At 40.0% G+C, this 25286-nt stretch overlaps 2 protein-coding genes, 1 long non-coding RNA gene and 1 other non-coding gene across 8 annotated transcripts in view; 3 read left to right on the top strand and 1 right to left on the bottom strand.

Annotated features, from left to right (window-relative positions):
* Positions 1-15256, top strand: part of LOC144023955 (tensin-2-like) — a 28178-nt gene extending 12922 nt beyond the window's left edge. For all 3 annotated transcript variants that reach the window (XM_077529941.1, XM_077529944.1, XM_077529942.1), the window contains 24 exons: positions 4987-5019; positions 5100-5149; positions 5244-5427; positions 5521-5571; positions 5642-5764; positions 5844-5908; positions 6047-6130; positions 6487-6599; positions 6708-6768; positions 6971-7046; positions 7151-7280; positions 7623-7688; positions 7773-7883; positions 8142-9428; positions 9509-9650; positions 10539-11290; positions 11362-11493; positions 12405-12497; positions 12606-12683; positions 12845-12922; positions 13159-13327; positions 13422-13490; positions 13715-13744; positions 13878-15256. In XM_077529941.1, coding sequence (XP_077386067.1) covers positions 4987-5019; positions 5100-5149; positions 5244-5427; positions 5521-5571; positions 5642-5764; positions 5844-5908; positions 6047-6130; positions 6487-6599; positions 6708-6768; positions 6971-7046; positions 7151-7280; positions 7623-7688; positions 7773-7883; positions 8142-9428; positions 9509-9650; positions 10539-11290; positions 11362-11493; positions 12405-12497; positions 12606-12683; positions 12845-12922; positions 13159-13327; positions 13422-13490; positions 13715-13744; positions 13878-14022 — 4122 coding nt within the window. In that variant the 3' untranslated portion in view covers positions 14023-15256. The remainder of the gene's footprint in view (positions 1-4986; positions 5020-5099; positions 5150-5243; positions 5428-5520; positions 5572-5641; positions 5765-5843; positions 5909-6046; positions 6131-6486; positions 6600-6707; positions 6769-6970; positions 7047-7150; positions 7281-7622; positions 7689-7772; positions 7884-8141; positions 9429-9508; positions 9651-10538; positions 11291-11361; positions 11494-12404; positions 12498-12605; positions 12684-12844; positions 12923-13158; positions 13328-13421; positions 13491-13714; positions 13745-13877) is intronic.
* Positions 15257-15557: 301 nt separating this feature from the next.
* Positions 15558-15629, bottom strand: trnaq-uug (transfer RNA glutamine (anticodon UUG)). Its single transcript has one exon. It is a non-coding gene; the product is annotated as a tRNA-Gln (tRNA).
* A 276-nt stretch (positions 15630-15905) lies between these two features.
* Positions 15906-19099, top strand: LOC144024106 (uncharacterized). Its single transcript, XR_013284671.1, has 3 exons — positions 15906-15954; positions 16120-16205; positions 17470-19099. It is a non-coding gene; the product is annotated as an uncharacterized LOC144024106 (long non-coding RNA).
* A 355-nt stretch (positions 19100-19454) lies between these two features.
* LOC144023662 (vitamin D3 receptor B) overlaps positions 19455-25286 on the top strand; it is a 36090-nt gene continuing 30258 nt past the window's right edge. Inside the window, exons 1-2 of one of the 3 annotated variants that reach the window (XM_077529356.1) lie at positions 19455-19793; positions 21037-21110. The gene's annotated coding sequence lies outside the window, so the exon portion shown is untranslated. The other 2 variants (XM_077529354.1, XM_077529355.1) reach the window with 2 other exon arrangements.

Below are 25286 nucleotides of genomic sequence, written 5' to 3' on the forward strand. Positions count from 1 at the left end.
GATTTTTATTAGGTTTGAGGTGAATTAATGAGCACAACTCTACACGCACGCACACACACACACACACACACACAAATGCGCACATATGTACAAAAAAAAGAAAAAAAAAGAGAGCAATGATGATGATATGTTGAATCGGTAAGACTGCCAAATGAACAATACTGAGCTCTAAAAAAAAAAAAACGAAAAAAGACAAAACTCATATCCCCCCATGTTAATGACCTGTTCTAACAATAACAACGTGATGGATGCTAATGTTGCATAGTGACGTACAGATGGTTACAAAGTCTGCTCTTACACAGCAGCTGTTCAGCAAATGTATGAATGGACATATGGTGATGGTGGCATGAGGATGTTCAGATCTTGTAAACAACGGTGGTGTATTCGGTAATAGTTTGGACAATGGACATGTGTGTTTCTTTTATATTTAAACTTCGCTTAGTATCCCTCCACAGGTGACAAAGCAGATCAATGAGAAGCGTACGGTACAGAGATGAGGCATTCACTAGGTCCGGCAATGGATTTTGCTTACCAACATCTGTGTTACCAGATTAACATGTTGACATATCGCCGCCCACAGCAGCTATTTATAGTTGTGACCGGGCAAACTACTATAATACGTGGCTTAGTTTAATTCAACACGCTCTCTCCGGCTTATCTAAAGTGACATCGGACACGTGTGGTTGCATGCACCTCCTGTTTGCATCTTTTTAATTTCCTCATATCCATCACCAAGCAATAACCGTGCTGTTTGGTTTGTTTAATATGGAAATTGTGTCACCATTTCTGGCAATTCCAGATGGATTTAATGATATCCAATAAAAGAGTTGCATCAGAGGTAGAAACAAAACAATGTGTTTATTTATTGTGACTGTAGTTTGCAATGATGTTTTCTTAATATTTGTGACTCCCTTGTAACTAAATAAGGTAACAAAAATATTAGACAACTCTCATTATGATGCAGCAATAGTGTTACATCACTGCAAACTACAAGCACATAAACATGATGATACATCAATACCTCTCTGACATTGTCAATCAAAACTCAATTATGGCGCTTACTATGGCAGTCCCAACTAGAATAAAGTGTAATTGCACACCCACTACAGTAGGTGGCAATGGCGCCCTCATTTTATTCATTTATTTGTCTTTATGTCAGACCGGTTGCTGCACCTCAAATTTTGTCTTACAGACAAAAAAAAAACAAAAAAAAAAACTACTTGCCATGCCAGTTAAAACTATTTTTTCTTTATGTTTGCTGGGTTAATAATACAATGTTATACAGAGGTGTACAGTATTTCTAACAATTATATCGACAAATGTACTTAACATATTTATAGTCGTGGCAGAGAGTTGGGAGGTTGAGCAAAATGTTTTCTTCTTCGTGGGTTATGTTACAGGTCTTCAGGCAACATGTTACTTAGAAATAGGGAGTACTGTTACCAGGTATCGGTATCAGGCCAATACTCAGCCTTATTTCAAGGTATCAATACTTGCTACAGCGGCCGATACCAGTATCAAGCATTCTCTTGTGGCTGTTTTAAAATCAGGAACGAGAAATGAGAAGATCAGAAAATTGCAATTAATTCCATGCAATTTTAAGGAAAAGGTTTTTCTTAGGGGTAAATTTTATTTATCAAAGGTGCTTGGTATCGATATCAGTGACGACTCAAGAGTTGAGTACTTGTCCTGTTATCTGTCTGGAAAAAAAGTAGTATTTAAGTTAACATCACTAATATATATATTTACATTTGAACTGGATCATCCATTAAATAAGCGTAACAGTGTGATGCAGTTATCGAATTTGACTTGATGAAAAATAGTCACTATTTTTTATGTTTTTTTTCAATCGTGAAGAAACACAAAATTATTTACTTTAATTATCAAAGAAATACCTGAAAGGAACTTGTACTTTTAAGTGTTTCAGAGGGTCTTGTGATCTATTTTAAGGAGCTTGATCAAAATAGCTGTCTGACATCTTTGTGCTCTGGTCAGAAAGCATTTTCAGCTGTTGACATGTCTATCACATCCACATCACTTGCCCACTGTCTGCCTGCTTTTCTCTCTTTGCGCTTCCTGATGTCTCCCCCATGTCTTACCCCACTTGCATTGCTCGTGTTTTGTAAAAGCTAGTCACAGTGTGTACTCGCTTCTGCTTCATGTGATGCTCTTCACAGTGTCCTCTGTTGTCCCGTGTTGTTTACTAAGGGAAAGCCCAGATGAATGTGGTCATCCAGTCCTGAGGCCAGACTTCATGTGGAGGTAGAGCGGGAAGAGAGTGAGGAAAAGAGGGACAATATGTGGTGCAAAGGCAGAATTGGAACTGCTTAATAGTTTCAGCCTCCTCTAAATGATGAGGCTGCCATTCTTATTGTTGACCTTAGTGGATTTATTGAGAGATGGTGTAAAATGGAATAAGCTCTGGTTATTTTTGCCATTCCACTTCCAACTGTGAATGCTTAGTCACTTTTCCCTCGGTCTGATGTCAGCTTTCACTCGTCCTGGATGGCACGCCGGCGCCTGTGTCTCAAACACACTTTTCCATCAGCAGCTTGAGGAGATGGTTGACCTTTTGCCTGGAGTTACTTTGGTAATGCAGAGCTTTGACTTTCTCCTTTTGTTCACACGCTGTATAAAATGGAGGCAGGTATCCCGAGAGAAACAGTAGTTTGCGTGTTGATGGATAAAGCAAACAGTCTGCCGGTGGGCACCTAGTCAGTCCCCGAGGCTGTGATGTCGCGCTGTCATTGGCGCCAGCGTAAAGCACACTGATGAACAAGACAAGCTGAACCAGATGGCTCGGCCCCCCCAGTGGCTCCTGCACACACACCACACGCATTCACCAAGAGCCTGCAGCTGGCAGCGCTTCCAAAAACACGTGCACGGCGCAACCACTGTTGACCAGCGCTGACATCCTGTTGCAAATTGCTTCCTGTTGACTCGAGGTGTTTTTATACGACCTGTCAAGACCCTCGTGTGTCTGTGCGCATTTGTTTTTGATGCATGGTCATACACGTGTACGTTGTGTCCGTCTCCTACTGTTACTTCCGGAAGCCAAGCACCCTTCATTCTCTTAACGACCGTTATTAAACCTATCAAAGAGAGGTGTTTTGCCCCAACGGCAACGTTTACATGTCCTCGTTTCCAACTGCGGGTTTTATGCCATGTTTCTCATCTGTGTCTGTGCGATTATAAGAAAACTTAATCAGGAGTTGTGGTGAAGTGTCAAAAATTCTGGTCCTCGAGGGCACCTATCCAGCATGTTTTTTATGTTTCCCTCGTCCAACGCACTTGATTCAAATGATCAGGATTGTTATTACGCTTTTGCAGACCTTGCCTCTGAGCTGATAATATGAATCTGGTGTGTTGGAATAGGGAAACATCCAACACATGCTGGATAGGTGCCCTCGAGGATCGGTGCTGCATGGTGAACCTATAGCATCCACACTGCAGCCCAGGGGCCAATTTTTCGTGGCCCGCAGCATGTTCTATACACGACATTTGACACAGACCGCAAGGCTTGTTGCAAAAAAAATAAAAATAAAAAAAAAATGTTGAAGGTGGGCAGAGTGAAAAGGGAGGGAGTCAAGAACATAGATGCTGCTACTATTAATAAATTGCAGAGTTTTTCTCGATATAGTATGCAAAGATACAAATAAAATATATATAACTAAAATAACACAATTTATCTTTAAAACACTATAGTGAAAAAATATAATTCCATTTTAGAATAAAAAGTCTCTAAATTCACGTCACATCAAGTTGTCTGTGGGTTTAATGACGCAAAGGTTAAGACCTTTTTAGCGTCACTACGATCAACTTCTCATTCACTAAATAGGGCCATTAAGAAATCTGGTATTCTATATTTTATGAATTCTTCAGTACAGTAATACTATTATATACAATATGCTATATGAAATTGCCGTCTGTTTTTTCTTTTTTTAATACCAAGAAAATATAGAATTATTGTTGTCTTTAAGGCCTCCATTTTGCAAAATCTAATTTCACATAGCGCACCTGAGTTGTTGTGATACAGGCCATCGTTGGGCCATTTTGTTTTTTGTTTTTGTTTTTTGGACTTGGGAACAGCAATTTGCGATATGAGCGCTGTACGGTGACAGTGAACTCAACTCCACTCACTCCACAACAAAGAAGCCATTTGGCAGAAAGAATAAATCTTCAAAAAAAAAAAAGAGTCTGCAAGCACTTTAATGCCACATCCTGTTAAAGTTTATTGTCAAACTAAATATAAATCAAAAAATTACACATCGTGTATTTAAACGACCACACAACTTTGCTTTTAAGTCCAATAGCTCAATGGTAACATAATGGGAAATGACATGGACCAGCAAATGAATGACCTCTATGTGGCGGTATTATTACACTTTAAGTAGCATATATTTGCAGCACATGTAGACAGTTTTGAGTTATGAGTGTGGTCACAGAGTGAATAACATTATATCTCATGGCACCAGTGCATATTTATTTCTTTACCTGTCCTTTTACTAATATCGGTGACATTGTTACTCGACACTCGTATCACATGCAGTTAAATGGCTCTGTAACAATTCCTAAAACTGTCCTAAATTTTAAGGAACTTGTAAGTAACGTCAATATGGTTTATCAGTCTCTTTACTATTTTACTTTTGTAAAATATATGTAAGTGTGTGGTAGTGTAGATGCAACCAATATCCTGTGGTGGACAAGAACTTCCGCATTGTTACTTGAGGGAGGAAGCATTCACTTGTGTAGGCATGCGACTTGTTGCTGACATCTGTCATCGACGAGTCGGCCCGCCGTCTGAGAGGGCTGCTTGGTTGCCATTTGCCTGGCAGTTATACCGGTTCAAGGGTTCAAAGGTGAAAAGTTGACAAGGTGTTGCCAGTCAAGGCTCATTTGTGGTTTGTTGTCTTCTGGTTGAGATGATGTGATTGCATGCACAGTGTACAGGAATTATATGGTAAGCTTGTGGTTTTATTCTTCCAGGTGTCTACCACCTGTGACTCAACACCAGACCAGGTACATGTTTGTTTGGACATGGCGTTTGCATTTCGATGTTATTGTCCACTCACCAATCCACATTTCTGTTTGGTTTTCAGCACAATTCCATTAAATCTGCGTCCCTGAAGAAAAGAGGCTCCATGCCAAGGTACCATAGCCACTACTGATATATTTAAAAAAAACATCCTATTTTTCAAAACATAGACACATCATTTTATTTTTTAAATGATTTCAATGTGTAGAAGTAAAAGTGAGGAGCAAGTAATGGAGCAGGTGATGGAGCGCCACTACGACATTGACCTCACCTATATCACGGAGAGGATCATCTCGGTCTTCTTCATGCCAGAGCTGGAGGAACAGCGATATCATGGGGAGCTACAGGAAATGGCCACCATGCTTAAATCCAAGCACCAAGACAAGTTTATGGTTGGTAACAAAAAAAATACATTGAACTGATACATTCATTTACTACTACTAACAATTAAAATACTGAATTTTCTCGTGTTTGTTTCCCCCCAGCTTTTAAATTTATCAGAGAAGAGACATGACATTACAAGACTCATCCCAAAAGTATGATTTGAAAGCATACGCCGTTTAAAAGCAGCATAATATTTCATGCCCAGCTCATCTTGTGCTGCAGGTGCAGGACTTCGGCTGGCCTGATCTTCATGCGCCACCTTTGGACAGGATCTGCACTGTGTGTAAGGCCATGGAGACGTGGCTGAACGCTGATCCTAACAATGTCGTGGTTCTCCACTGTAAGGTCTGTGCAACCGGAACACATAGTGAATCACTTAAGACATAAGTGATTGTCATATGCATATGGTCATTTGTTCTGAAAGGGAAACAAAGGGAAGACGGGAGTCATCGTGGCGGCCTACATGCACTACAGCAAGATATCAGCAGGGTAATTCATTTTTCTATTAACAAATGGAGATTTGGGGAATTTTAGCAGTATCTTTTTTTTGACAAATAATCACTGTTGCATTCACACAGCTGTTATACATATTTTTTCAATGAATTGTGGCTGTGTATCTATCCACAGAGCAGACCAGGCCCTCACCACACTAGCCATGAGGAAGTTCTGCGAGGACAAAGTTTCTTCTTCCCTTCAGCCATCTCAGAACAGGTCTCACACATGCACATGTGTGGTGTTGCAAGATCATTTTCTTGATTTTTGCACTCACAAGCCATATGAGGTACACTTGACAGTACAAGCTTCATTTAAAAAAAAAGGGCGCTGAACTACAAAATGGCATTCTACGACCACAATGTGGTGTCTTCAGGATTTCCTCATGCATTTCAATTAGAAGAAGAAATTAATAGAAGCACAATTGGAGTGTAGTTGCTCTATCTAGTGGTAGAGTTGGTCAATTAGTTTTGAATAAGACTGTTGTGCACACAAAAATCTCTTTGGATAGAATTGGAAAGTATACATAAATGCAACTATATCGAAAATGTCTCTTCTGTATATATCATTTTCAGGTACATCTACTATTTCGGTGGTCTGCTGTCTGGTGCCATTAAAATGAATAGCAGTCCTTTGTTCCTCCATCAGATCATTATTCCATCACTGCCAAATTTTCAGATAGGAGGAGGTTAGTTTTATGTTAAAGAAAACATTTGTACAATAATACCTTGTTCAGCTTTGTAAAGAGTTGACACAAAAACAAAGCAACTGTCAGTAAATGTTCTTCTTTTTACAGGTTACTTTCCATTTCTGAAGATCTACCAGTCATTACAGCTGATCTACACCTCCTGTGTCTAGTGAGTAGTCACTAATCTAGTTGTTCTCCATTTACCTCAACTTCTCTTTCACACAGAAGTTCCTTTTACTGGCCACAGTCTATGTTTAGATGGTGGCTGCCCCACTGCTTATTTTTGAGCTCACATTGTTTACCTTTGATTTACTCGACACAGACGTGTTTTGACGGGGCTAATGTCTTATGTATCTCACTTGTGTTCCCAGCAACCCTCAGACGTCTAGGTCTAGGAAGCTGTGCGTGATGATGGAACCAGCCTTACTGTTAAAAGGGGACATTATGGTGAGAAACCGGCACAATATCACAGAATCAAATTGCTTAATAACCCTATAAAGCTTGAACCATGAAATAGCTCTTTCCATGATGTTCTTCCCTTGTTTTTTTAGGTCAAATGCTATCATCGACGGAGCCAGGCAGCAGAGAGAGAAGTTGTGTTCAGAATCCAGTTCCACACGTGCACCATTCATGGCGCCCAGCTGTGGTTTGGCAAGAAGGACCTCGACATAGCCTGTACAGGTAAAATAATGGAAGCCACTGGGGCTATATTGGTTCAATATGACCTGGCTTCTCAACAATGCTAACATCTAATTGCAAATATACTATGACGTCTTTGTACTTTTTGGACATCGCCATAACTTATTAATAATAGTCTTACCTAAGTCAGGCTACTCTGGCGCTTGTTTATGTTTTAGTAAACAGCAGTCCCATTACATTCAGATGTGATACAACATAAATTATATAACTTTTTAAACAATACCTTTGATGTGTTCTGTTTCACATATTGCTGTGAGTGCTTTTACCATTTCTGTCGTCCAGTGATATTTTAGACAATGTGTTTACAAGCGTATCTTTTTATAGATGACAGATTCCCTCGTGATGCTGCAGTGGAGTTTATCTTTTCTAGCAGGCCAGAAAAAATAAACGGTGAATATTTCCGGTTTCTGAAATCTTGAGTGTCTTGTATGTATTTTGTCTTTTACTTAGTGTAATTTCATGTCTGCTTTCAAGAAAACCAGAAGACAGATGCCTCCATCAAAGTGAACTACAACACCTCAGATCCAGTGGTCAGATGGGATTCTTACGAGAACGTGAACCTGCACCATCAAGACAGTCCAGAGAGTAAGAGAGTTGTATCCCATGGCCTTCATTGGATTCTCATGCGTTTCACATGAGATATATTGTTGTTCCACAGCACCACCAAGCTTTGAATGTCAGTACTACAACTAGTAGGCAGCGGGCCAATCAATGGTGCTAGCGTGCCGCACCACAACAAATTAAATTAAAAAAATATATATATTCTTTTTTTTTTCTTTTTTGTGTGTGTGTAAGCTTCAAGTCTATTCAGGTGTCTCATAAATCACAATTTCCTGTTTCTAGATATTTCACACACGAGGGGCCCTCTTGATGGAAGTTTGTACGCGCAGGTGAGAAAACGACGAGGACCGGGCCCAACCTCCTCACCCGACGGATGCCTTACCAGCAGCCCAACAGTAAAGACGCAGATTTCCAACCAGCTGCAGACTCTCACCAGCACTTCCAGCTGCCTCCCCTCTGATCACATAGAGAACCACTCACCCTTCGCCGCTCATCGACAAAGCCAGACTACGGAAACTCTGGCGGAAAAAGGAGAAAATGAAACAAGCGAGAATGGTCGAGGCAAAGAAAAGGACCGAGAGACCGAGATTTTAGAAGATGCAAACCAGTTAAATCCGGCAGGATTAAGGCGAGAGCACTCGTGTTGCGGTCGCGCAGGCGTAAAATGTGACGGCGCGGGGTGGCAATGGGAGCAAGAGCCCTGCCTGTCGAATGCTCACTGTGCTGGTTGCTGCAACGGTCTCCAAACACATCCCAAAAGTCAAACTCTGCCGGCCTTACCGTCCAAATCTGTGTCCCCTCCCCCTCATTTGACTCATATGGAACTCTGCCATCGCCATAGTGTCCATCCTTTGCCAGAGTTAGCGTGGGAACAGCCGGCCCCATCTGTACCTTGTCTCCACAGACCGTGCTTCCCTTATTCGGCGTCTGAACATTCACATGGTCACACCCTTCCAGCTTCCAACAGACACTACAATGATGAATGCCAAGTCTTCCATTATGCCAGCCAAGCCCCAACCCCTCATCTTTCCCACCAGTCACTACTTTCAAGCCCATACAGAGAGATGTACTTTGGTCCACCAAATCAGTGTCCTTGCCGAGAGTGTTCCAGCAGGCGGGATTACTCAGCTAGAGTGCTCCATCCCATGCATCCAGACCAAGCAGTTGGATTACAACGAATTCGAGAGGCATTGTGGGAAAGTCAAAACCAATGGGAAGCTCCGAGAGAGGCGGACTTTTGGCAGTGTAAATTAGCCGTCCCACCGTATCGCATCTGTCAGTCCGCTGCTTTAAAACAGGGTGCAGAGCAGCAAAGGTTCGTCCAGAGTCCTCTGATGGACATGCGGGACGGTGCGAGCAGTGGATACCACACTCCCCCGCCTCCACGTCAATCTTGCCCCTGCTCTCCTTATCAGTCATCTCCTGTTGAGAGCCGTGGGAGTCGGGGTTATGCTTCGGGTTACCTCTCCGAGTCAGCCTCTCCTCTGCCTGCTAGCCCTTCTGTTGGGAGAGAAAGACTTCCAGAGACCCCTCCAGGAGCCAAAGATCAGCAGCAGGAGCATCTCAAAGGTAAAGAGGGATCGCACTAAGAATAAAATATTTTGCATCCTACCTTCATCTGATTCTGGTTTCTTGACTTCTTTTTTAAGTGGAGAAAGCCTTACCTAGGACACAGGTTGACATAACGCAGGGTTCCGAGTATAAACATAACAGATCAAGCACCCAGACTCTGGACTCTGATCATGACTACACAATCATTGGGGGAAGCAGCCCCACACACACGGACGACAGGTAGGTCAACCTTGCTCGATTGATGTTTTGAAATCTGCATCAGCACTGCGGATTTATGTTTGTAAAAACGCAACATGCTTTTGCAGAGTACTTTAGGTTTCTCATTTGTGCAAAAGAAATACCCCCCAAAAAGTTTTTTTGTTTTGTTTGTTTTTTTAAAGATCCAAGTGCATTGAATGAAACCATATTGATCGTTGTACTTTGAAATATATCGAGATGGACATTGAATCATCTTCTATTGAAGAGATATTCAAAGGAAATGGCCCAATTACAATACTACCAAATTAATTCAAATGTATCTAAAATGACAACAAAAAGGTCATTACATCATACGGTCTCAAACTGAGTCGAGAGAGAGAGAGAGATTCAATTAATCAGTTCTTCTTAAATATCAAGGACATGATAAAACTCCACAAACATTAAATTACAAATTAAATTTTGTGCAGACAGCAAATTGCTAATTTAGTTTATTAATCAAAGTAACACGTGTTGTGATCACTTAAGTGCTACATAAACGCTGACATCAGCAAGGATGAGATGAAAACATTTTCATAATTCAAATTCAATAATTGTTAACATTGATTCTGAAGCAGGTGATGCATAAATGTAAGAAAATACCTTTCAATTCATTTGAACTGTAAATTTCAAGAAAACGGTAGGATACCCCCCCAAAAAATTGGCCTTTTAAAATTTCATTTTCTTATGAATTTATGGGAAAAATAGATACTGTATTAAAAGAGTTGATTCATGGTTTTATGAGTCCATATCAGGCTCAAAAAGGAAAATTGATTCAATATCATTTATTTATTTATTTAAAACCAGCCCTAGAGAATAATTTATATACAACAGTTTATTTAATTCAACTTTTACCTTGCCTGATACTTGCAGCTTGAGTCAAGAAGCCTCAATAGCACTGGAAATCAACACAATCGAAACCCTCACAATAGCAGAGACAGACGAACAATCCCAAAGTTCCAACATAACACCGCCGTCAAGTGAACTATCTCATGGTCGTGCATCTGATGGAAACAAACTTGAGGAAGCAAAAGACAAAGAAAATGATGAGGAGGCCGATCAGTCTCAAAGTACCACGATCATCATCACCCCAGTGGAGGACCAACTCACTGTTTCAAATGCGCCAGGTGGTCCGAGCCCGAATAACAACTCTTCACAAAATTCACCCACTGATTCCCCAAGTCATAACTCCCCACCGGCTACACATCCACCAGAGCATCGTCTAACACCTGAGAGAGACAACTCAACTGACACCAAACCACCATCACCTGTGCCGGACGGTTACCACACACCAACTTTCCCCCTCGCACCCTATTACTACCCATTGCTAAGCGTCCCCCATGTCCCATACACCGGCTACACGGCCGTTACAATCCCAGCCGCTCAGCCACCACTCCCAGAGAAGAAACGACTTTCAGCAACACCGGGATCCCTCAACGGGCACGCTTCTCATCCGCGAGGCTCTCCGGTGCCTTCCCCGACGCACAATGCGACTTTGCCCCCAACTGTGACAGAGCAGAGACAAGCGCAGTTCAGCAGCAGCAGGGAGGACATCAGGGTCAACGCGAAGTTCGTCCAAGATAGCTCCAAGTATTGGTACAAACCCGGCATCTCCAGAGACCAAGGTGAGTTCAGAGCGAAGCACTGGTGGATGTTTCAGTGTGTAGCGCATTCCGATGTGTATTCTCCTTCACAGCCATAGCGGTGTTGAGGGACAAGGAACCAGGAACTTTCCTCATCAGAGACAGTAACTCGTTCCAAGGTGCCTATGGCCTCGCCCTCAAAGTGGCCACACCTCCTCCGAATGCCAACATCACTGGTAGCAAAGGTATCATCACAGATTTTAAACTATGGAGTACCAAAACTGGAAAAATTAAAAAATAAACAAATAAATGACTAAATAAATGAATAAAAGTGAAAATGAAACAGATATAAAAAATATATATTCAAAAATTAAATACAAAAAATATATAAATGGAAATAAAAACAAAAATATATATTTTGACCCATTTGTTATTATTATTATTATTATTAATCTCGTTTTTTTTTTACTGTATTTATTTTGTTACTTGTTATTTCTTTATGTAGGAATATATTTTTTTTTTGTATTTGTATTTAATTTTTGAATTACAGCGTACAGGTGTCAATGCAGCTTTTAAACTATGGAGTACCAAAACTGGAAAAATTAAAAAATAAACAAATAAATGACTAAATAAATGAATAAAAGTGAAAATGAAATGGATATAAAAAATATATTCCAAAATTAAGTTTTATATATATATATATATATATATATATGTATACACACATATATACATATATATACACACATATATACATATATATACATATGCAAAATTGCACTAAAAAAAAATCTGCAATACAGCGAGACTGCGAAAAGTGAACCGCATTATAGCGAGAGAACACTATATTTTTTTAGATCTGTTTTTATTTTCACATTCATTCATTTATTTAGTCATTTATTTTAAATGTTGGCAGTTTTGTTCCTACAGATTAAGCATGCTGTCTGTCTGTAGGGGAAAAAAATATAAATATATATATATATATATATATATATATATATATATATATATATATATATATATATATATATATATATATATATATATATATATATATATATATATATATATACACACATATATATATATATATACACATATGTTTTTTTTTTAAATGCTCATACTCAACCCCTGCACCCGATCCTTCATCTGACAGCAGATGTTCTGGAACAACTAGTGAGACATTTCCTGATTGAGACCGGGCCGCGGGGTGTCAAAATAAAGGGCTGTCAGAATGAGGCGTATTTTGGTCAGTTCATTTTCTCCATACTATCTCCATTCTAATCTTACTGTCATGTTTTTTCACCTGCTGTAAACATTTTCTTCATTTTTTTTTTTGGACGTATTGTTGCTTTAGGGAGTTTATCTGCCTTGGTGTACCAACATTCAATCACACCCATCTCTTTGCCATGTGCCCTTCGTATCCCAGAAAGAGGTATTTAAGTCATATTCTGCGGAAACATCAAAGCAAAAGATTTTTCCCTTAAATTGTTAAACTCAAAATTGTACCACTTGTGGGTTTTTGGTTGGACTATGGAGGTTGTACTGTACACAGTTTTAGGTGATGCCATGTAACAAGACTATACATTGTTTTAGATCTGGTGGGGGATCTTCAGGAGATACGGACTGTAACAAACACAAGCACAGCGGCTGACCTCCTCAAACAGGGAGCAGGTAAACATTTCCACCAAGAAGTACAGTTTAGTTAAATTTATAAATATGTTAAAGAACAGTAAAATATGGGATGGGGGAAATATGTGCTTTACTGTATTTGTGTACCTACGCTATGTTCAGTAAATAGCCAAACGCTCATGGATTTTTGCAGTTCTTACTTATGACCAACAGGGGTCACTAAATCCTCACGCTGCCCGCCCACCATGTGTTATTCCATTATTGTCATCTCTCTGAAGCTTGCAACGTTCTCTACCTGAACTCTGTGGAAACGGAATCATTAACGGGGCCGGAAGCGGTTTCCAAAGCAACCAAAAGTACACTGGCTCTCAGTCCACGTCCTGCTGCAACAATGGTCCATTTTAAAGTTTCCTCTCAGGGCATCACTCTAACTGACAGCAAAAGAAGGTATCTCATTTATTTAAGATACAATCTGATGTGTGTTGATGAGGACGCACTTCAAAATGCACTAAATGTTCCGATGCCGTTTGTGTTTGCACAGGTTGTTTTTCCGGAGGCACTACCCCATCAGCAGTGTGACTTTCAGCAGTCTTGACCCCCAAGACCAGAGGTGAGACTTGGCGACACGGTTACAAGAAAAAAAAAAAAAAAACTAGCGTGCGTGTGCGTGCTTACAAACTCCCAGGCGATTCTCACTAATAAAGAGAGAAACATCCGTGCTTGCCTTTTTTTTTTTGTAATGCAATTATTTGCAAGTCTTGTTCATCAGTTTGAGCTCCTGATTTATGTATTCCTGCAATTGTCTTCTGTTTCTATTTGCGTGCCGTGCTTCAGATGGACTAACAGTGATAGCACGTCCAGCAAGTAAGTGCTTGAGTTCCTGTTTTTGCAAGCAACTTTGCACGGCAATTAACACAAATTGCATTTTAAGACTAAAAACGGCTCAGCTTCTCTTATTAGAATGTTTCTCTTTTTTTCTTTTTTTTTTTTGCGCCAGGATGTTTGGTTTTGTGGCCAGGCGGACGGGAAGCACCGCAGAGAATGTGTGTCACTTATTCGCAGAGCTGGATCCGGAGCAACCTGCTGTGGCCATCGTCAACTTTATCAATAAAGTTATGTTGGGACCGCAGCTCCGCAGATGAAACATCTGAAAACACTGAGGACAAGGGGGGAGGTTTACATGCTTTTCTGACATAAAGTGTATATAAACGACTGTATAGTACAGTGCAAAAGACTTACAGTATGGCACCACTAGCTTTTGTTGTTCTGTTGAGTTTGTTTTGTTTTGTTTTTTCAGTCATTTTGACATTGTACGTAAATAGTATTACCAAAGAGTATCTGTAATTCTTCTGATTGTGGTGCATTTTGTCTAAATTAGTTTTCTGTCTAGAGAGAAGGAATGCATTTTTTTTGTTACAAATAATTTGATGTTTAAATGTGAGCAGGATTACAGAGAAAAAATACAAAATGTCATGATTTCCATGAAATGTGCATTTGAAACATTTGAGTCACTGTCCGCTGCACACAATCTAATAGCACAGCCCATGTTTTCATCATTCTTCATATACATTTCGTCTTGTAATTAATCGAGCACTGTTTAAAAACAACGGTTTTTATTTCAGCTTACATAGCAAATAATTACCGAAAAAGAATATCATTCTTTATTAAATGAGTAAATGGTGTCAAATGAGTTTGAGCCAGCGGGTATTTTGAAGCATATTCCAAATAATACAGCCGATATATTTAAACACATAGAACTATTGTGTAAGACATTTACAATTTAATAAATTGTGTAGTACTTGTAACAGGCAGTATTTTCTTCTGTATTACTAAAGAAACATCTAATTGTATTTAAGTTGAAGGGATACAGAATGCACTGAGCCATTTACATAAAGTGTGCAAAAAGACAGACTCATTAACACAGCCAAAAACGAATCAACCAATTTATAGAGAATATTGATTTTTAACATTTTTGTGACTGGAAATAAAATCATGCCTTAAAGCTGGAATGTTTCACAATTGAGGAAACATCTCACACTGGTAAATTCATTTTCATCAGAGACGTTACCTCACTTTCTCCATGCTTCAGAATGACCATGTTTGGTTTTGACCTGTTTGATTTGTTTCTATTCTCACAAAACAACCAAGATCACACACACACACACACACACACACACACACACACACACAAATCAAACCAAAGACGTGAAGTTTATAAATATATTTAAAGTTTGATTTTGTTTTTAAATTCTTTTTTCACTTTTTTATACAAACAGTATATCAACACAGATGCCATTTTCATAATGTTTGTCTGTAAAAGAAGTAATATATTTTATGCCTCCGAAGATTTGTGTGAAATAAAGTGCTACAAAAACACACAAATGTGTATGCTTGATTATTAATAAATTGTTCAAGATGGTATTTGAGACTTGAAAACAGGTATATCCCACCTCGCCACATGGGACAGGCGCAAACTCACCCACGACCATAATGAAAACAAGCAAAAAAAACAAAACAGGTGTACACGTGCAAGTAGATGAGTTTGTATACGCTATGCACACATCATCTATCATTACGTATACATTCACGGTATCCGATTACATACTATATATCCCAAAACGTACTTTGCCTATTACAGTATCGCGGAATTTATAGATAAATACGACGTAAAAGGAAGAGGTCCCGCCGAGATTTGAACTCGGATCGCTGGATTCAAAGTCCAGAGTGCTAACCATTACACCACGGGACCGATGACGATTTACGTAGTTTTTCATAGTATTTAAGTGAAATACAATACCGCTAACGAGAAATTTCGTTTCTCCAACTGTTTTAATTTACGAAACTACAGCTACCTCCATGCTAACATGCAAGTTAGCTGCCTGTTACGTTAGAAATGATGGCGTCGGGACTCAGCCAAAAGACTCCTTCCTGTCTTGTACGTCATGACAGTACAGTACACGCGCAAGTCCTGTTTACGTTTACGTCACAAAGCCAATACATAACATACAGTATGGGCACGCTGCTGACTGTGTTATGTGACGCCAGGGGCATGTTGAAGGAGCATCTGCTGTTAGGTACTGTTAGCATTCATGTTATGGTTTCAAAGAAGGCTTTTAAACAATGATTATGGCTTTTAATTAGGGGTTTTAACTATGGAACCACAACACTGCCATTAACTTGCACAGGAATCACACTTTTGACCATGTTGTGAAGCTAAAGGTGATTAACTCTGTCCTCAGTTCTCCCACAAGAGGGAGCCAGAGGGGTTTAGTGGTCATTCCGCACCTTCAAAGTCCATCTTGCAGCTGTGCTCGGGCCTCTGGAGGTAAACATTTGAACTCCAGTGTGAAGTATTGAGTTTCTTGGCCTCTGCATGAATAAATCTCAGTCAGCATCTCTGCATTAGACCACCATCCTGTAATAACTACTGTAAAATGTCTTAGTTCAGTAAATCATTTTGTATACATGCATTTTAATTTTAAGTTTACAATGTCTTTAGGGTAGAAAAAAATAAAACAATCCTATTAATTGAAACATCCAAGATTAACTGCAATACTAACACAATGTAAATATGCAGTTTAGCCTAAAAATACATTTAATGCGAGAACTTGAAAAAGTAGGTGATATACCTTAAAAGACAATGTGCTGTACTTTATTATTTGTGTATTTAGTATAAGTTCAAAGTATTCTATCCAAAATATATGTATTTATAGTATTTTTGTAGATTTACTATTAATTGATGGGAAAATTGAATAAATCAAGTTATTCTCATTCTCTTACATTTTTGTGCAATGTAAGATCGTTTTACTCTGCTGGTATTTTTGTTTTTATGTAACTAATACTCTCTCCAGAATACATTATACAATAAATAATGTCACATAACGCCTCAGGGAATATGTGACAGCAGAAGGCCAACCGGGAATGTTTTCTCATTTAGATGTGTTTACATATCGTTGCAGAAAGTAAACTCCTCCACCTGTAAAAAATACTGTTAACTTTGGTTCTGTAGAATTGTTTTTTTCCAAGCCGGTAAAATGAGTCATACATCAAGGTTCAGGATAAATTCCAAGCTTTATTTATGAAGCGAGCGTGATGATTGCTAAGTGTTTTGGTTCTCATTTCACTTCTTTGCAGCTGGCGTTCCCTTAAGTCAGGGTCAGTCTATTCACATCATCATGAATTTTCATTGCCATGTTTTTATGCAATTGGACAGATTGTTGCGTAGCTTTTGAGTGCAAGTGTAGTGTCTGTGTGTTGTGTACTTCTCTTCGCAGTGGCTATGATTTCACATGCCATATGGTGAATCTATTGGAATCACCACATTCATATTTATACGCATACAAAAACAGTATGTGAACTATGGTGTTTACTGTATATTATGTTATGCATAGTCTATCTGCACTGTTGAAGAGCCCACAGTCAACTCTGGCCGGCTTAACTCCGGCTGACCAAAAGCATGTGCCTCTATATGAGCTCTACTGAGCAGGCTATTCATGTCACGGCACAAATGCCACGAATACAAATTCCCTCAGTTTAAGTGGGTCAAGTGTTTCTGATTTATGATTTCCACCCTTGTGCTTTCCAAACAGCAACCCGCCGGCTCAATGTGAGAGTCGGAGCATCTGAGGACACCAATTGGCCGAGCCAAGATAGAAGTCCGACATGGTTGTAACACGGCCGAATAAATCCCTGTTAGTGGAGCTGCTTGAATCCGGCCCCGGTGCCAGACTTGGACCAGGCCCAAGCCACAGCACAAATGACCAGCGTCAACCTAACACCCACGCACTTTACTACCAGCCGCTGTGTCAATCGGCAGCTTGCCACATTTCGTAGGTGCCGCCACAATACGATTATGTGCTTGAGACGGCGCTCAAACGTGCATGTGTGAAGTCCAATGCCCCGGAGGATTTAAAATTTCAAGTTCAAACGCAATTTTTGGTGCCTTAAAAGTCAGAATTCAAACCATCTTCATTTGATTTTGTAGACAAACTCCCTAACTGTGTTTTACTTTTTCTTTGGCTTTTTGTGATCTCACCACAGAAAGGTATTTTGTTTCCTTTCCCTTCACTTTAGCTTCATCTTGTGTATTTATAGGTGTTAAAATAGTATAAAAAAAAAAAAAAGTTTTATGATGGTGACAGTTTGAACCTTCTAACAAATAGGTTATGATTTCCTGTTAGAATGCTTCCATTGTTGCAATTTCCCCCCTAATTGAATTAATAACGATGCAACAGATTTGAGAGACGCATGTGGATAAGCTTATTACTATGACATTGGAAAGAGAGTCTAGCTGCAGTACTAAAAAAATAAAATAAAAAAATAAAAAATTACAATAATGTGTTTTATGTGCCCCCCACTAGTGTAAACACAGCATTCAGTTTAATGTTGCATTTGCGGAATATGAATTAAGCAGCAAAATCCCATTTTTATCCATCTTAGGCGGCCATTTTACCACTTTTTGTTGACTGAAAATGACATCACAGTGCCTGTGGGCTCAGGTAATAAGAACCAACCACGGCTCACCTCGTAGGCCTACTCGACCTCGTTTAATGAATACTTGAATTTTAAACTGTTCTAATCTTGTTGTTGTTTTAACTCTGCTATATTTTATTGTGCTTTTTTAACCATTGCTATATTTTTACTGTAATTCGTTTTTAACCCCCAACTGTAGCACTTTGAGATTTACTTGAAATGTAAAGCGCATTCCAAATTAAATGTCTTATTATTACTACCTGTTTTCTGGGTGTGGTCATGTGACGTTGCAAACTGAGCCTTTAGGGCGGGCATTGTGATGTCATTTTTCAGTTGAAAGCAAGTGGCAAAATGGCCGCCTCCTGAGGTGATAAAAACAGCTCTTATCACAATATTGTATCGTGTTTAGACTAGTGGGTCCACATAGAACATTTATGTTTTTAAATGGACTTCCACTTTTGAGTGGCTCAGTTTTGTTTTTTTCTCTTTTTTTTTGGACTTCCACTTTAATTTGTGCATTACAACTCATTTAATATCACAAAGTGTTATTCATCCTGACAATACTTAGAAAAAGTTTATAAACAACTACCCTGTTGCCTCTGTTTTGTGTTGCCCTCAGGCATCAGAGAGTACCGGTAGGCTGTTTTACTCGTTTACTCCATTTTAGTTTCACTCGTGTCTAACATTTACAAATGTTTTAAGAAATTGCGTGTAAATTCAATGACAGTCTTATGGTGACTGTTTGGACTGAGAACAAATGAGTGAAAATCCACACTTCATCGATTGACTTCGAAACCTCATTTAAATAATATTTCTAATTAGACGAATGCATGTGAAACAGATTTGAGTGAAGTATGTGCATAAAGCTTTTAAACTCGTGGAATTTGCAGATGCAGTTTCGACTGGGCCTGCAGCAGGAGTCCAAAAACAATTTGAGTTGGGAGAGGATATATGAAGCCGGATGGGGCCCTTCTCCCTCTTTCCCTCTCCCCTTCCTATCTGTCCCCCTTTACAGTGTTTTTATTGCAGACACACCCCTGACCTTCACGTCGGCCTCCTCCACTGGCCTTAACACCACACACGCACACACTGTACCACCATTTCCTCCATGCACCATAGCTCCCATGTGCAACACGACAGCGGACGTACAAATGCCATGTGAACGAGGGAAGCGTGGAAGAGCAGCGGATTCGATATTTACTCAAGGAAAACGCGGAGAGAACATCAATATTATGCATCGGCGTTGTTTAGTCATCTATTTCCAATGCGCACGGTGTGCTTTGCATTACAAATGTATGGCAACACACTGCCCAGAGCGGCGGCATCGCCTTGCAGCCTACCAGAACACTGCAGAGTAGACACACCCCTCGTCTCCGCACGCCTCACCGCACACATTCTGAGGACGTCAAACAATGAGGCGAGACGCATTAAACAAAACAGGGTGAGCATGTGCATCTAATTGCGCGATTTGTACATAGCGATTTCGACAGGGAACAAGAGTGCAATTATGTTTACGTGTTCACACAACGAACACCCGTCGTTTTACAAACAAAGACTCTCTGGGTGCAGAGAAAACACATGGCCTAAATTTCACAATCTCCGCCAGTTGAGACGGAACATTGTTGCTAATGATGTCGCGATAATCCCCGCACCGGGGGTCTCTCCAGTGTTTCACGCACACACATTGGAGGCAAAACCATGTTGCTTTAAGCTCACGCGGTCAAAGTTGTTTACCTCTTCGTTACCTCTGACGTCACGACACACCCCTGTTTCAAGGGCTGGATGTTTGCGTGACGGACATCAAGACGGGCCAATCGGCGCACTGCTAAGCAGTCGTGTCACCAACCAGTTCAGGGCCGATCCGCGGAGCTCACACCTGATTGGCTACACATAGTACGTGGGCGGGGTGGAAATCCCTCTTTCCCGTAGAGGCTCCGAGGAGGAGGCGGTGCATAACAAAAAGTAATGGCCATCTATTTGGTTACTGAAGAGCCAAGGATATATGCCGTCGTACTACAGTAGGTGTGAATTTCTAATACAAATGTTAGGGCGTTTGTGTTTTCTCATGGCGCGCGAACAGCTTTCCCGCCGACTGTTTGACTCGCTCGGCCGTTGTTGCGCTTAACAAGCTGCCCGAAGTTGTGCCGCGTTTGAGGGTGAAAGCCAGCCTGCTAAACACGCTAAACGTTAGCCACTACCAGCGCCGCCGCGTGTGTCTGAGCCCGACGTCTGGAAGGGCGTACGACGTCCACCCCACATTCATAAAGATCAACGAAACAACCGTTCGGGCACTATGAAACGCTCCGGGTCGAAGTGGGAGTGGACACGCTCGAAGACGGCGTGTGAAGGAGATCAAATGCAACTCGGGTCATAATGGAGGGAAAGTTGATTTAAACTGAGGTATGGAAAAACTCGCATTGCAAAAGAGCAACGTGCAAAAGTCCAGACTATCACTTATTGAAATGGCTCTTCTTTACGACAGCTTTTGACGCCAGTACGTTTTATAACCTTGTCGATGTATCAATAACGTTGCGCAACTTCGGATGACAGGATTGGCCGTTTGGTGATTAACACCGGGTTGATAATATTTCTGTGTTATATAAACGTCAATTGTAGGTCAGGTCCGAGGGTTAAGGCCCCCTTCACTAACTTGCCACATGCCTTTTTGCTTTTCTTTTGAACAGGATTAACATCTTGGGATAAACGGAGGAAAGCTTTCAAGTCTCAGCCAGTCTTCAAGGGCATGCCAAATCCTCAGGTGAGCCATTTGTATGCTGTGAAAATGCCCACTCCTGGGGAAAAAATAAAAACATACCCCGAAGGTTCAAACAATCCTGTAATGTAATGTCACACTTACATATATATTATATTACTAGGCATACATCTCCAAGTAAAATGGACATTTGGAAGAAATAGTGTGCTAGGAATTGACTATCAAGGAAGTAATACTGAATTGTGTGTTTTGCAAAATAACTCTTAAAAACTCTTCAAAATCCCCTCAATAGTCAATCATTACGCTGTCTTTTACTGTTGATGGATGTATTGTGCCGTGGTTATGCATAATCATCGCAAGGAGGTAGGGTGTGACTACATTTCACCACCGAACAATGGGAAATAATCAATTATGTGAAAAAGTTTTAGTTTAATTGAAATGCGTGATTTCCACATAGTCTTAATCATTGTGATGTCCACATTATTTTGTTATAATTTTCGTATATTCAATGTGTGTTTGTTCATATATCCAAGAATCTCATTTCGTCAATGAGCACTGAACCACTTTATCATGTTAAAATGGTGAGAAAAACTTCATCTAAACCCAACCTCCTCCTCCCGCACTGCCCATTAAGCCACTAATTGTCCCTGTTACTATTCTTTCCATTGATTGTGCTTTATTTATCACTTAGTATTCTGCCCGTTTATAGCATCCGCAATGTTTTGCTATCGGCCACTTCATTTCCTGAGTTTGGAAAAATGATGACCGGCATCTTCCTCTCCAACAATATAGCAGTCTCAATCAACACTGACAAACGTTCCGTATTGAAATCATATGACAAATATGCTGAAAATGTATTTTTCTATATCGTTGTAACAAGTGGCGAACCAACTGTAATCCGTCAAAGTGAATTTACGTAAAGGATCTTTTACCTGATTAAATGCAGTTGCATCATGTTGTTTATGGAGATGTGTGTGTTTGTTGGGGATGGTGCAGTCCATTAGTTATCCATACATGGAGATTCCCTCCCCTTTCCTCCTTTCGTGATGTTGTAATTGGTGGCTTCCTCCTCACATGTAATGTATAGCGAAAGAGGCCGTTGTACTTAACCATTAAGAGCCACTTGTATATGTACACGCCACATATGTTCTCTAGGAGTGTGACGATATATCGATATCTCGATAAATCATGATACTTCGTCTCCCGATAGATTATTGATACGCGTACACAAGTACCGCGATATTTGTAGTTAATATAAAGCCACTATGACGGCTCCATTGTTCATTATTTATTGAGCAATTACTTGGCGGGCCTCACGTCATAAGAATGGCGGGGAAATGTACGGAAATCTTCAGGTGAAGAAGACTCATGAGCTTTCGTTTACTTGTGGAAGACATTTTTCTGTCCAGCAACTGACTCAGTTTTGTATACGTTTTTATGAAAAATGTGTATTATATCTTCACTTTTAACATTTTGAAACACATTTTATGTTTACACTTTTTGAAGCACACAATTTCTGAGGAATATTAATATTGATTTAATGGGATTTAATATTTAAGTAATTTATTTATTTACTTTTGCAATGTTGCACAAAAAAAATGTCACAGTTTATAAAATGAAATAATTGACACAAATTGGACAGAAAGTGGTCTCTGTTAAGAAGACATTTGTATTTGTTTAAAAAAAAATACACTAAAGTACTTACTGTGAAGAAGACACCAGTTTTAATATTGTGTTTCAGTGATGGTACAAAAACAAACTATTTTCTAATTGAAAAAAAAAAAACATAAGTCTATGTCTTGAATAGTTTTAATGTAGATTATCGTGGATTTATTACCTGACCAATACATTGATAATCGTGGTATCGTCATATCGTGAGATAATCGCTATCGTGAGCCTTGTATCGCATCTTGTATCTTATCGTGAGGTACCCAGAGGTTTCCACCCTTAATGCTCGCTTGCCTTTGCAACTAATGAAGTGGTAAATTCACCGTGATGTCTGCAGGTCCTCAGTTAACTCCTGCGACTGAAGTTTTCTAGGCCAAACACATCACACAGGTTAGATTTGTTGAGATGGAGAGCAACTCAAGCAGAAGGAGTACTTCTTAGAAGGGAACATATGTGGCACAAGTGAAAGGATTTGGTACACTTGGAGAGTTTAATGCAGTTTAATGGCATACTTGACTCATTGAGCCGTTTTCAGCAGTAAAAAATTAATATTTTGTCCAGAATGAATTTGATAATTTAATTATTTTTGAATGTACAAGTAATACCTTTAAAAACAAAATTTTCCACATGCCGTCAACTGAAGATGACATCACCTGTGCTGAGGAAGTAGGTAACGACCAGTCATGGTTCACCTGTTTTCTGGGTTCGATTAGCAAACTGAGCCATGATTGGTCGTAACCTACTTCCTGAGCACAGGTGATGGCATCTTAATATGACAGCAAGTGGAAAAAAATATGAATATGAAAAATAATGAAGTTAAGGTTGTACTTGCGAAACCCCCCCAACTTTTTTCTTATTTTTCCAAAAACTTTCAAAAATGACATGGGCAACTATGCTATAAGCAAATGAATTACTGTGGATTACACTCGTTTTTTTCTGGACGGGGCAAAACATTTTTCTCAAATCAAGGGGTTATTTGTACAGTGGGCTTAATAAGAAACTAAAAAATACTGAGGAGTTGTACAAAAGAATAATAATACTAATTAATTGTAATTAAATTACATTTAAAAGCAGTTACAAATAGCGTTAGAGATTTAAAAGCAAATTAAAGTAATGAAAAAATAGCTTAAAATTACAAAGAGTGTACAGTGCAACAACACGATTAAAAATTAATAATGTTAAGAATACTTAAAAAGGTCTTAGTCATTGATATGGGAAAGGAGAATAGTTTCTAACCTGGATTTGAAAGCATTTCCACTTTATTTATATGTTGTTTTTTTTAAATCTTCATTCATATTAGTAGTCACTCTGATATACCAGAAAATTGGAGGACCATATTTGTACACAAATACAGGGGGAAAAAAACTGCTTATTTTTTTTCCCCGTATTTTACAAGGTGCATGTTTTTCACTGGATTTTATGGTAATTATTTTATAATGATCTTTTCCAGAGTTATTCGGCTTGAATATTCGATTTATGTTCAACCCGACAGGTCATCATTCATAATCATTGACATTTTTAAGGAGCGTTTTTGATGGTTACGTAAGATTGGCTTGAGCATATTTCTGATCCTTTCTCGCACGTTTGTTGCCGATCCGGTTGTGTCCAGTTATCTCTCGGCGCATGACCGTGTGTGTGCTTGAGAATGCGCATTCCCTGTCAAATTCAGCACAGACATAAACAGGACTCTCGGTGTGTGCGTGTGCGTGTGTTTGAGTGGGCTTCTCCCTGCCTTTCCCCCTCTCTAGAGTCCAGCAAGGGGCCCAGCATAAGGGGGCAGGCCGCCGCCACAACCTCTCTTTCCCTTTGCTGTCCAGCAGCAGGGGCCTGGGTAGGGGAGCGATAGACCATAGAGTTTGACACGGGACCACCCCCCCTCCTCCCACTCCCACCCCAGTTTAGCCCATCCTGTGTGGGGCACAGGTCACCTTGTCATGTGCTGTTACCGCTGTTGTAACATACTCCCTGTGATCGCAGGGAAAAAAAAAAAAAGCATGAGATAGACCTGCAGAGGGGAGGGCACATGAGCCTAGGAAGAGAAGGGACAGGACTGGACTAGTCGGCCCCTCCAGTTGTTTTGCTGCATTGCAAGCCTCTTTATCGACGTTGTTGTTGTCGTTTGCTCCAATTGTTCTCCTTCATTCATGTGTTCTCCACAGACACTCTAAGCATGAACTTTTATCATTGTAAATATGCCCACGTCATCCCGCCCGCTGCTTGTTTTCTTGCGGCGGCTGTGCTGCAACATGTGACAACATGTGCCCATATGTTTCCATTGTGGCCCCCTTTCTGAGCAGCCCGGGTCATTCCAGATCTGATTTGTTTTATGTATCTTCTGTACTCGCAGTGACCCACCCGAAGTATGCGCGCAAACATTTCAACCTACGTTTTCCTTCGTTGTCTTTCCACAACTTCCTCGCTTCTTTTTTCCTGTATATTTTTCTCTTATTCCCCAACTTCTGGAGGACTTTTTTTTTTTTTTTTTTTGGCTGTTTGCAACACTTTTAGCACCATTTGCGGAATCGCTCACGTGATGTAGACACGGAGGATGCT

Source organism: Festucalex cinctus, chromosome 8, assembly GCF_051991245.1.
Source record: "Festucalex cinctus isolate MCC-2025b chromosome 8, RoL_Fcin_1.0, whole genome shotgun sequence".
Taxonomy (NCBI): domain Eukaryota; kingdom Metazoa; phylum Chordata; class Actinopteri; order Syngnathiformes; family Syngnathidae; genus Festucalex; species Festucalex cinctus.